This window comes from Mustelus asterias, unplaced genomic scaffold, assembly GCF_964213995.1.
Source record: "Mustelus asterias unplaced genomic scaffold, sMusAst1.hap1.1 HAP1_SCAFFOLD_453, whole genome shotgun sequence".
Lineage (NCBI taxonomy): Eukaryota > Metazoa > Chordata > Chondrichthyes > Carcharhiniformes > Triakidae > Mustelus > Mustelus asterias.
The window spans coordinates 73490-86963 of record NW_027590405.1 but is presented as its reverse complement, the minus strand read 5'-3'; the positions used below and the strand labels follow the sequence as shown (position 1 = coordinate 86963).

General features: G+C 49.2%; 1 protein-coding gene across 1 annotated transcript in view; it reads left to right on the top strand.

The window, feature by feature from the left end:
• Positions 1-13474, top strand: part of ipo4 (importin 4) — a 197093-nt gene that overhangs the window by 112920 nt on the left and 70699 nt on the right. Inside the window, exons 18-20 of the mRNA XM_078204800.1 lie at positions 3099-3210; positions 5671-5780; positions 8532-8609. Coding sequence (XP_078060926.1) covers positions 3099-3210; positions 5671-5780; positions 8532-8609 — 300 coding nt within the window. The remainder of the gene's footprint in view (positions 1-3098; positions 3211-5670; positions 5781-8531; positions 8610-13474) is intronic.

Sequence of the window (13474 nt, the reverse complement as noted above, 5' to 3'; positions counted from 1 at the left end):
CCTGCTCCGCCATTCAATAAGATCATGGCTGATCTTTTCGTGGACTCAGCTCCACTTACCCGCCCGCTCACCATAACCCTTAATTCCTTCACTGTTCAAAAATCTATCTATCCTTGCCTTAAAAACATTCAATGAGGGAGCCTCAACTGGGCAGGGAATTCCACAGATTCACAACCCTTTGTGTGAAGAAATTCCTCCTCAACTCAGTCCTAAATCTGATCCCCCTTATTTTGAGGCCATGCCCCCTAGTTCTAGTTTCACCCGCCAATGGAAACAACTTCCCTGCTTCTATCTTATCTATTCCCTTCATAACCTTATATGTTTCTCTAAGATCTCCCCTCATTCTTCTGAATTCCAATGAGTATAACCCCAGTCTACTCAGTCTCTCCTCATAAGCCAACCCTCTCAACTCCGGAATCAACCGAGTGAATCTCCTCTGCACCCCCTCCAGTGCCAGTATATCCTTTCTCAAGTAAGGAGACCAAAACTGTACACAGTAACTCCAGGTGTGTCCTCACCAGCACCTTATACAGCTGCAACATAACCTCGCTGTTTTTAAACTCCATCCCTCTCGCAATGAAGGACAAAATTCCATTTGCCGCCTTCTTCATTCCCTGCTGCACCTGCAAACCAACTCCTTGAGATTCCTGCACAAGGACATCCTGTTAAAGGAGTTAGATACACGCAGGTTATTGCTGTCACAGTGGTACCGCATCAGCTCATAGAATGATATGGCAAACAAAGTGCTTATTCAGGCTGTTCCCTCTTGCTTGCCCCTTGAAGAGCTATTAAATTCGTCCATTGCGCTGCTCTTTCCCCTTCTCCCTCCACGTTTTTCCCTATCTAATATACTTATCCAATTCCTGTTGAATTTTCCGATTGGGACTTTTGCTGTTTGTAATATTTTGATTTGATTTATTATTGTCACATGTAGTGACATACAGTGAAAAGTATTGTTTCTTGCGCCCTATACAAAGCATACAGTTCATAGAGAAGGAAAGGAGAGAGTGTAGAATGTAGTGTTACAGTCATAGCTAGGGTGCAGAGAAAGACCAAGGTAATGCGAGGTAGGTCCATTCAAAAGTCTGACAGCAGCAGGGAAGAAGTTGTTCTTGAGTGGTTGGTACGTGGCCTCAAACTTTTGTATCTTTTTCCCGACGAAAGAAGGTGGAAGAGAGAATGTCTGGGGTGCGTGGGGTTCCTTAATTATGCTGGCTGCTTTGCCGAGGCAGCGGGAAGTGTAGACCGAGTCAGTGGATGGGAGGTTGGTTTGCGTGATGGATTGGGCTACATTCACGACCTTTTGTAGTTCCTTGAGGTCTTGGGCAGAGCAGGAGCCCCAGACCAAGCTGTGATACAACCAGAAAGAATGCTTTCTATGGGGCATCTGTAAACGTTGGTGAGAGTCCTAGTGGATATGCCAAATTTCCGTAGTCTTCTGAGAAAGTAGAGGCATTGGTGGGGCTTTCTTAACTATCTACCAGAAGGACGTACATCTGTAAAAGATGCACCATTGATATGGATGATTTGGAGGAAAATGTAACTGGATTGATTAGTAAGTTTGTGGACGACACAAAGGTTGGTGGATTTGCGGATAGCGATGAGGACCATCAGAGGATACAGCGGGATATAGATCAGTTGCAGACTTGGGCGGAGAGATGGCAGATGGAGTTTAATCCGGACAAATGTGAGGTAATGCATTTTGGAATGTCTAATACAGATCAGAAATATACAGTAAATGGCAGAACCCTTAGGAGCATTGATAGGCAGAGGGATCTGGGTGTACAGGTACACAGGTCACTGAAAGTGGCAACGCAGGTGGAGAAGGTAGTCGTGAAGGCATACGGCATGCTTGCCTTCATCGGCCGCGGTATTGGGTTTAAAAATTGGCAAGTCATGTTGCAGCTTTATAGAACCTTAGTTAGGCCGCACTTGGAATATAATGTTCAATTCTGGTCGCCACACTACCAGAAGGATGTGGAGGCTTTGGAGAGGGTACAGAAAGGATTTACCAGGATGTTGCCTGGTATGGAGGGCATTAGCTATGAGGAGAGGTTGGAGAAACTTGGTTTGTTCTCACTGGAGCGATGGAGGTTGAGGGGAGACCTGATAGAAATCTATAAGGTTATGAGGGGCATGGACAGAATGGATAGTCAGAAGCTTTTTCCCCAGGGTGGAAGAGTCAATTACTAGGGGGCACAGGTTTAAGGTTCGAGGGGCAAGTTTTAAAGGAGATGTACAAGGCAAGTTTTTTTTACAGAGGGTGGTGGGTGCCTGGAACTCGCTGCCGGGGGAGGGAGAGGAAGCAGATACGACAGTGAGTTTTAAGGGGTGTCTGGACAAATACATGAATAGGATGGGAATAGAGGGATACGGTCCCCGGAAGGGTAGGGGGTTTTAGTTCAGTCGGGGCAGCATGGTCGGTGCAGGCTTGGAGGGCCGAAGGGCCTGTTCCTGTGCTGTAATTTTCTTTGTTCTTTGTACTTCCACTGCTTCTTCAGACAGAGCACCCAGATCACTTTGTTCCAAAATGTTTCCTCATCTTCCTGCTCTTTCGCTAACTATCTTACGTTTGTGTTCTGCTTTTGGAGAGATCTTCTCCCAATCGCTCCCGAAACCCTTCGTAATTCTGAGCCATCCCATTAACTCTACCCCTTAACATACTCTGCTTTAAGGTGTACTGTCCCTGTTTCCTTTTAAAAAGCTTTCAAGTTTATTTATTAGTCGCAAGTAGGCTTACATTAACACTGCAATGAAGTTACTGTGAAAATCCCCTAATCGCCACACTCCGGCGCCTGTTTGGGTAACACTGTGGGAGAATTTAGCACGGCCCAATGCACCCTAACCAGCACGTCTTTCGGACTGTGGGAGGAAACTGGAGGAAACCCACGCAGACACGGGGAGAACGTGCAAACTCCACACAGACAGTGACCCAAGCCGGGAATCGAACCCGGGTCCCCTGACGCTGTGAGGCAGCAGTGCTAACCCACTGTGCCACCCCATGTCTCCCGACATGACTGACGTTACCCACGCCTGGTGTCGCTCTTGTCTGCCGTGCACCTCTGCGAAGGCCTTTGACGTCTTGTTTCTGATTACAGATACAGTCTGTTTGCTGCGCTGTCGGTGGTGATGGGTTCGAGCATGGCGCCTCACCTTGAGAAGATGAGCACTGTGATGCTGCTGTCCATCAAATCGACAGAAGGAGTGACGGTAGGGGCTTCTTGCACATGGGGATTTACTTGGACACGGCATTTGGGGGGCAGAGAACACTCCTTGTGACCCTATCCGGGCTAAAACAGGCTTTCTGCATTTTGAAATCTTCACTTTAGCCTTCTGACTATCCCTGCAACCATTTTAAACGCGCATTTTGTGTTCCAGCCTCCCCATTTCCCTCCAGGCAGAGGCTGCCTCACAGTGCCAGGAACCCCAGGTCACAACGAGGGGTTCATAGTTTGAGGATAAGGGGGTGAACCTCATAGGACTGAGGTGAGGAGAAATTTCTTCACCCAGAGGGTGGTGAATGTGTGGAATTCACTCCCACAGAAAGTAGTTGAGGCCAAAACAAGATACAGTCCAGATAACCAGGGAATTGGGACAGAATGTCTGAGATGAACTGAGCTGAGGAGACATTTCACCCAGAGGGCGGTGAATGTGTGGGATTCACTCCCACGGGAAGTAGCTGAGGCTAAAATGTTGTGTGATTTCTGGAAGGAATTAGATCTCACTCTTGGGGCTAAAGGGATCGAGGGATATGGGGGGAAGGGGGATCAGGATATTGAATTTGATGATCAGCCATGATTGTAATGAATGGCGGACCAGTCTTGAAAGGCCGAATGGCCTCCTCCTGCTGTTCGTTTCTGTTGGGTCCAGTCATTCCTCTGAATAGACAACACTGGTACCAGTTTTAAAATGGTTTTCTTTATTGAACAGAACTTAAAAGGTTAACATGATAGAAAAAGGGGAACTTGGAGGCTGGCTTCTGAGCAAGCCAGTCCCTGTACTGAACTTGGAACACACTACGAACGGGATCTCTGAAAAACTGAAAAAACACGCACACTAAAATCCAAACTACATTTCAATCCTCATCACGTTATTGGAAATGTTTTTCGCTGTCCGTCTCAGTCTGAGAAAAACAATCCTTGCAGCTGCGGTTATGAAAATCATGTTTGCCTGTATTATGTACCTTTTAGGAATGCAGTTAATTTTTGATCTTAGTGGAGGCATCGGCAGAAATATCTGAAAATGAAGTCTTTTGATTTGATTTATTATTGTCACATGTATTAACATACAGTGAAAAATATTGTTTCTTGCGCACGCGACAGACAAAGCATACCGTTCATAGAGAAGGAAACGAGAGAGTGCAGAATGTAGTGTTACAGTCATAGCTAGGGTGTAGAGAAAGTCATAGAATCATAGAGGTTTACAGCATGGAAACAGGCCCTTCGGCCCAACTTGTCCATGCTGCCCCTTTTTTTTTAGAACCACTAAGCTAATCCCAATTGCCCGCATTTGGCCCATATCCCTCTATACCCATTGTACCCATGTAACTGTCTAAATGCTTTTGAAAAGATAAAATTGTACCCGCCTCTACTACTGCCTCTGGCAGCTCGTTCCAGACACTCACCACCCTCTGTGAAAAAATTGCCCCTCTGGACACTTTTGTATCTCTCCCCTCTCACCTTAAACCGATGCCCTCTAGTTTTAGACTCTCCTACATTTGGGAAAAGTTATTGACGATCTAGCTGATCTATGTCCCTCATTATTTTATAGCCCTCTATAAGTTCACCCCTCAGCCTCCGACGCTCCAGAGAAAAAAGTCCCAGTCTATCCAGCCTCTCCTTATAACTCAATCCATCAAGTCCCGGTAGCATCCTAGTAAATATTTTCTGCACTCTTTCTAGTTTAATAATATCCTTAAAGATCTACTTAATGCAGGATAAGTCCATTCAAAAGTCTGACAGCAGCATGGAAGAAGCTGCTCTTCAGTCGGTTGGTATGTGACCTCAGGCTTTTGTATCTTTTTCCCGACGGAAGAAGGTGGAAGAGAGAATGTCCGGGGTGCGTGGGGGGGTCCTTAATTATGCCGGCTGCTTTTCCCCGAGGCAGCGGGAAGTGTAGACAGAGTCAATGGATGGGAGGCTGGTTTGCGTGATGGATTGGGCTACATTCACGACCTTTTGTAGTTCCTTGCGGTCTTGGGCAGAGCAGGAGCCCCAGACCGAGCTGTGATACAACCAGAAAGAATGCTTTCTATGGGGCATCTGTAAAAGTTGGTGAGAGTCGTAGCTGACATGCCAAATTTCCTTAGTCTTCTGAGAAAGTAGAGGCGTTGGTGGGGCTTTCTTAACTATAGTGTCGGCATGGGGGGACCAGGACAGGTTGTTGGTGATCTGGACACCTAAAAACCTGAAGCTCTCGACCCTTTCTACTTCGTCCCCGTTGATGTAGACAGGGGCATGTTCTCCTTTACGCTTCCTGAAGTCGATGACAATCTCCTTTGTTTTGTTGACATTGAGGGAGAGATTATTGTTGCCGCACCAGTTCACCAGATTCTCTATCTCATTCCTGTACTCTGTGTCTCTGTACTCTCTCCATCGCCCGAAGCAAACAGGGCTACGCATTCACAGGATCTCTCCGTTTCTATGGCTCCCTGCTGTTGTTTCTCTGCAGGCTCACTATGACAACGACAGCAAAACCTTCCTGCTCCTCGACGATGACCTGGACGAGGAAGAGACCATCACGGAAGAGGAGGAGGATGACGATGATGCTGACATCACGGGGTAGGTTGACGCTGCCTTTCCGAGCAGCTGCTGCGTCTCTTTCTATCGTCAGGCGACGGTCTTGGTTCTAATTGGTCTCTCCCTTGCTTCCAGTTTGAATGGGGCTGCAATTTGAGCCAGGCGGTGGGGGGTAAAATGGGCAGGGTGGCATTACCCCACCCGTTAGTCGCCCCGCACTGTGTTTCGGGAAAGGAAAGCAGAGAGAGAATGGCAAGGAACAAAGTTTTTATGAATTTATATTGTAAATGGCCTCCGTAGAAAGACCGTGGAGGAACTGCAGAAGGTGCAAAACAGATTCACCGCAACCGTGAGGGAGAACTAAAATTCTGGCTCCATATATACGATAATCACCATGGAGTCAAAGAGTTAAGACCATAAGACGTAGAAGCAGAATGAGGCCACTCGGCCCATCGAGTCTGCTTCGCCATTCAATCCTGGCTGATATTTTTCTCATCCCCATTCTCCTGCCTTTTCCCCATCACCCTTCATCCCCTTATTAATCAAGAACCTATCTATCTCTGTCTTAAAGACACTCAATGACCCGGCCTCCACAGCCTTCTGCGGCAAAGAGTTCCACACATTCACCACTCTCTGGCTGAAGAAATTCCTCCTCATCTCTGTTTTAAAGAATCGTCCCTTTAGCCTGAGGTTGTGCCCTCTGGTTCTAGCTTTTCCTACTAGTGGAAACATCATCTGCCCGTCCTCTAAAGAATAAAGAAAATTACAGCACAGGAACAGGCCCCTCGGCCCTCCAAGCCTGCACCGACCATGCTGCCCGACTGAACTAAAACCCCCTCACCTTCCGGGGACCGTATCCCTCTATTCCCATCCTATTCATGTATTTGTCCAGGCGCCCCTTAAAACTCACTATCGTATCCGCTTCCACTCCCTCCCCCGGCAGCGAGTTCCAGGCACCCACCACCCTCTGTGTAAAAAAACTTGCCTCGTACATCTCCTTTAAACCTTGCCCCTCGCACCTTAAAAAGTTTGTTTATTTATTCATCACAAGCAGGCTTACATTAACACTGCGATGAAGTTACTGTGTAATTCCTGTAGTCGCTACAGTCCGGCGCCTGTTCGGGTCAATGCACCCTAACCAGCACATCTTTCAGAATGTGGGACTAAACCGGAGCACCCGGAGGAAACCCATGCAGACACGGGGAGAACATGCAAACTCCACACAGATAGTGACCCAAGCTGGGAATCGAACCCGGGTCCCTGGAGCTGTGATGCGCAGTGCTAACCACTGTGCTACCGTGCCGGGGAAAGCCGCCTAAACCTGTGCCCCCTAGTAATTGACTCTTCCACCCTGGGGAAAAAGCTTCTGACTATCCACTCTGTCCATGCCCCTCATAATCTTGTAGACTTCTATCAGGTCTCCCCTCAACCTCCGTCGTTCCAGTGAGAACAAACCAAGTTTCTCCAACCTCTCCTCATAGCTAATGCCCTCCATACTAGGCAACATCCTGGTAAACAGCTTCTGTACCCTCTCCAAAGCATCTTCTGGTAGTGTGGCGACTAGAATTGAACACTATATTCCAAGTGCGGCCTAACTAAGGCTCTATAAAGCTGCAGCATGACCTGCCAATTTTTAAACTCAATGCCCCGGCCGATGAAGGCAAGCATGCCGTATGCCTTCTTGACTACCTTCTCCACCTGCATTGCCACTTTCAGTGACCTGTGTACCTGTACACCCAGATCCCTCTGCTATCAATACTCTTAAGGGTTCTGCCATTTACTGTATAATTCATACATGCATTAGACCTTCCAAAATGGTTGAAACAAACAGCACAGATGTCATTCAGACGAAACTAAATAAGTACATAGAAATATACAAGTATAGAAATAGGATCAGGAGGAGGCCATTCGGCCCTTCGAGCCTGCTCCGCCATTCAGCACCATCATGGCTGATCATCCAACTCAATAGCCTAATCCTGCTTTCCCCCCATAACCTTTGATCCCGTTCGCCCCCCAGTGCCCTATCCAGCCGCCTCTTGAATACATTCAATGTTTTGCCATCAACTACTTCCTGTGGGAATAAATTCCACAGGCTCACCACTCTCTGGGTGAAGAAATGTCTCCTCATCTCCGTCCTAAATGGTCTACCCCGAATCCTCAGACTGTGACCCCTGGTTCTGGACACTCCCACCATCGGGAACATCCTCCCTGCATCTACCCTGTCCAGTCCTGTTACCAAACCCCGCCCCCAATCCCCAAACCCCGCCCCCAATCCCCTGGTTCTGGACACTCCCACCATCGGGAACACCCTCCCTGCATCTACCCTGTCCAGTCCTGTTAGAATTTTATAAGTCTCTCTGAGATTCCCCCCCTCATTCGTCTGAACTCCAGTGAAAACAGTCCTAACCTGGTCAATCTTTCCTCGTACATCAGTCCCGCCATCCCCGGGATCAGCCTGGGAAACCTTCGCTGCAACTCCCTCGAGAGCAAGAACATCCTTCCTCAGAAAAGGAGACCCAAACTGCACACAATACTCCAGGTGTGGCCTCACCAAGGCCCTGTATAATCGCAACAACACATCCCTCGCTCCTGTACCCGAAACCTCTCGCAATGAATGCCAACATACCATTTGCCTTCTTTACCGCCAGCTGCATGAGGTAGAAAGGAATCGTAGATTATACCAACAAACTGAGAGTTGGCTCATGGGAACCATGAAGGCCAATGTTGACCAGGTGGGCTGTGTTTTAAACTCAGTGTGACATTGACTGATACTCCCCGCTTTGTCCTCAACAGTTTCAGTGTGGAGAATGCTTACCTCGATGAGAAGGAGGATGCCTGCGATGCTTTGGGAGAAATTGCTGTCAACACTGGGTAAGACTATCCAAGCATGTCCATCGGCCCTATTCTGTGCTGTGTCCAGTACAGTTCTGCTCGCATCCTCTTCCCTGTCACACAGTTGTGTATCCCATCGCGGGGAACTCACCTCCATCACGTACAGGACATGGATGATGAAACACTCTCTACTTGCCTGGACAAGTGCAGCTCCAACAGCACTCGAGAAGCTCAAAGGCAGAGCGGCCCCGCTCGAGTGGCAGCCAGTCCATCCCCTCACCCATTCACTCCCTCTGCCACTGGCGTACAGTAACAGCAGTGTGGGCTGGAGCAACCTGCCAAGGCTTCCACGACTGCTGCTTCCAAACATGCGACACCTATCACTTTGAAGAATGAGGGCAGCAGATACATGGGGAACACCAGCACCTGGAGGTTCCCCTCCGAGCCACTCACCATCCCACCTTGGAAATACATTGCCGTTCCTTCACTGTCTCTGGGATCAACATTTTTTAAAAGTTTATTTATTTATTGTCACAAGTAAGCTTGCATTAACACTGCAGTGAAGTTACTGTGAAAATCCCCTGGTGGCCACACTCCGGCACCTGTTCGGGTTACACTGAGGGAGAATTTAGCACGGCCCAATGCACCCTAACCAGCACATCATCTTTCGGACTGTGTGAGGAAACCGGAGCACCCGGAGGAAACCCACGCAGACACGGGGAGAACGTGCAGACTCTGCACAGACAGTGACCCAAGCCGGGAATCGAACCCGGGTCCCTGGCGCTGTGAGGCAGCAGTGCTCACCCACTGTGCCACCAACAGCACTGTGGGTGTACCTACACCACATGGACTGCAGAGGTTCAATACGTTCATAAGATATAAGAGCAGAATTAGGCCATTCGGCTCATCGAGTCTGCCCCGCCATTCGATCATGGCTGATATGCTCCTCATCCCCATTTTCCTGCCTTCTCCCCATAACCCTTCAACCCATTACCAATTAAAAATCTGTCTAACTCCTCCTTAAATTGACTCACTGTCCCAGCATCCACCGCACTCTGGGATAGCGAATTCCACAGACTCACATCCCTTTGGGAGAAATCGTTTCTTCAGCTGCAGAGCTGGGCTGAGAGGTGGCAAATGGAGTTTAATGCAGAAAAGTGTAAGGTGATTCACTTTGGAAGGAGTAACAGGATTACAGAGTACTGGGCTAATGGTAAGATACTTGGTAGTGTGGATGAACAGAGGGATCTGGGTGTCCATGTGCATAGATCCCTGAAAGTTGGCACCCAGGTTGATAGGGTTGTTAAGAAGACGTACGGTGCGTTAGCTTTTATTGGTAGAGGGATTGAGTTTTGGAGCCAGGAGGTCATGCTGCAACTGTACAAAACTCTGGTGCGGCCGCATTTGGAGTATTGCATACAGTTCTGGTCGCCGCATTATAGGAAGGATGTGGATGCATTGGAAAGAGTGCAGAGGAGATTTACCAGGATGTTGCCTGGTATGGTGGGAAGGTCTTATGAGGAAAGGCTGAGGGGCTTGAGGTTGTTTTCGTTAGAGAGAAGAAGGTTAAGAGGTGACTTAATAGAGGCATACAAGATGATCAGAGGATTAGATAGGGTGGACAGTGAGAGCCTTTTTCCTCGGATGGTGATGGCTAACACGAGGGGACAGAGCTTTAAATTGAGGGGTGAGAGATATAGGACAGATGTTAGAGGTAGGTTCTTTACTCAGAGAGTAGTAAGGGCGTGGAATGCCCTGCCTGCAGCAGTAGTGGACTCGTCAACATTAAGGGCATTTAAATGGTCATTGGATAAACATATGGATGATATTGGAATAGTGTAGATTAGAGGGGCTTTAGATTGGTTTCACTGGTCGGCGCAACATCGAGGGCCAAAGGGCCTGGACTGCGCTGTAATGTTCTATGTTCCTCCAACTCCGTTTTAAATCTGCGACCCCTTATCCTAAGACTATAACCTCACGTCTTAGAATGTCCCCCAGGAGGAAGCATCCGCTCCACGTCTACACATAAGGTGGCTCAAGAGGCAATAAATGCTTAGGGAGGCAATGGCCTAGTGGTATTATCGCCAGACTGTTAATCCAGAAACTCAGCTAATGTTCTGGGGGACCCGGGTTCGAATCCCGCCCGCGGCAGATGGTGGAATTTGAATTCAATAAAAAATATCTGGGATTAAGAATCTACTGATGACCCATTGTCGGAGAAACCCATCTGGTTCCCTTTAGGGAAGGAAATCTGCCGTCCTTACCCCGGTCTGGCCTACATGTGACTCCAGAGCCACAGCAATGGGGTTGACTCTCAACTGCCCTCCAAGGGGCAACTAGGGATGGGGAATAAATGCTGGCCAGTGACGCCCATGTCCCGTGGTGGCACTGCTGCCTCACAGCGCCAGGTTCAATTCCGGCCTCGGGTGATCGTCTGTGTGGAATTTCCCCATTTTCTCTGTGTCCATGAGCAGCTTGGTACACAGTAGTGCACAGCTGTCCTATTCACCACGATGCCAGCCTTTCCCTTTTTCCAGATCCTACTTGCCCAGGTGCGAGCGCTGCACCTCTGTTCCCGCCTCATGGCCCCTTCCAGCTCGGGTTTTGGTCAGACCACATCTGGAATACTCTGCACAAATCTCCACATTCAAGGATAGACTTCCATTGGAGGCGTTACAGTGCGGGTACACTCGATCAGGGGGCTTTTATATTCATGTTCGTTCCTAGGACACGGGCGTCGCTGGCTGGGCCAGCATTTATTGCCCATCCCTAGTTGCCCCTTGAGAAGGTGGCGGTGAGCCGCCATCTTGAATCGCTGCATGTGCTGTGGGTTGACCATTAGGGAGGGAATTCCAGGATTCTGACCCAGTGACTGTGAAGGAACAGCCGATATATTTCCAAGTCGGGACGGTGAGTGGTTTGGAGGGGAACTTGCAGGTGGTGGAGTTCCCCACGTATCTGCTGCCCTTGTCCTTCGAGATGGAAGTGGTTGTGGTTTGGAAGATGCTGTCCAAGGATCTTTGAACTGCTGCCATGCATCTTGTAAATGGTACACACTGCTGCTACTGAGCGTCGGTGGTGGAGGGAGTGGATGTTTGTAGATGTGGTGCCAATCAAGGGGGCTGCTTTGTCCTGGATGGTGTTGAGCTTCTTGAGTGTTGTTGGAGCTGCACCCATCCAGGCAAGTGGGGAGTATTCCATCACACTCCTGACTTGTGCCTTGTCGATGGTGGACAGGCTTTGGGGAGTCAGGAGGTGAGTTACTCGCCGTCGTGTTCCCAGCCTCTGACCTGCTCTTGTAGCCACTGTGTTTATGTGGTGAGTCCAGTTGAGTTTCTGGTCAATGGTAACCCCCAGGATGTTGACAGTGGGCGATTCAGTGATGGTAACACCATTGAATGTCAGGGGGCGGTGGTTACAGTGTATGGTGGAGGCTAATTGGCCTATATTCTCTGGAACGAGAGGCAACCTCATTAAAACCCGCATGATTCTGAAGGGCTTTGAGAGGGTGGAAATTGAGAGATTGTTTCCCATGGGTCATGAATCTAAAACACGAGGAGGGGGCCACAGTCTGGGAGAAGGGGGTGACCATTTGGGACTCGGGTGACGAGGAATGTCTTCACTCAAAGGGTTGTGAATCTTTGGAATTCTTGACCCCAGACGGTTGTGGCCCTTCCATCGTAATATTGTGTGTAGCTTTGACCATAAGACATAGGAGCAGAATGAGGCCACTCGGCCCATCGAGTCTGCTCCGCCATTCAATCATGGCTGATATTTTTCTCATCCCCATTCTCCTGCCTTTTCCCCATAACCCCTGATCCCCTTATTAATCAGGAACCTATCTATCTCTGTCTTAAAGACACTCAATGACCCGGCCTCCACAGCCTTCTGCGGCAAAGACTTCCACAGATTCACCACTCTCTGGCTGAAGAAATTCCTCCTCATCTCTGTTTTAAAGGATCGTCCCTTTAGCCTGAGGTTGTGCCCTCTGGTTCTAGTTTTTCCTACTAGTGGAAACATCCTCTCCACGTCCACTCTATCCAGGCCTCGCAGTATCCTGAGAGTTTCAATAAGATCCTCATCCTTCTAAACTCCAACGAGTACAGACCCAGAGTCCTCAACCGTTCCTCATACGACAAGCTCTTCATTCCAGGGATCATTCTCGTGAACCTTTGGTCTCCTTTTCTGAGGAAAGATGTTCTTGCTCTCGAGGGAGTTGCAGCGAAGGTTTCCCAGGCTGATCCCGGGGATGGCGGGACTGATGGACGAGGAGAGATTGACCAGGTTAGGATTGTTTTCACTGGAGTTCAGACGAATGAGAGGGGAATCTCATAGAGACTTATCAAATTCTAACAGGACTAGACAGGGGAGATGCAGGGAGGATGTTCCCGATGGTGGGGGGAGTCCAGAACCAGGGGATTGGGGGCGGGGTTTGGGGATTGGGGGCGGGGTTTGGGGATTGGGGTTTGGGGATTGGGGGCGGGGTTTGGGGATTGGGGGTGGGGTTTGGGGATTGGGGGTGGGGTTTGGGGATTGGGGGCGGGGTTTGGTAACGGGACGAGACAGGGTAGATGCAGGGAGGATGTTCCCGATGGTGGGGGGGAGTCCAGAACCAGGGGATTGGGGGCGGGGTTTGGTAACGGGACGAGACAGGGTAGATGCAGGGAGGATGTTCCCGATGGTCGGGGGAGTCCAGAACCAGGGGGTCACAGTCTGAGGATTCGGGGTAGACCATTTAGGACGGAGATAAGGAGACATTTCTTCACCCAGAGAGTGGTGAGCCTGTGGAATTCATTCCCACAGGAAGTAGTTGATGCCAAAACATTGAATGTATTCAAGAGGCGGCTGGATAGGGCACTGGGGGGCGAACGGGGTCAAAGGTTATGGGGGGAAAGCAGGATTAG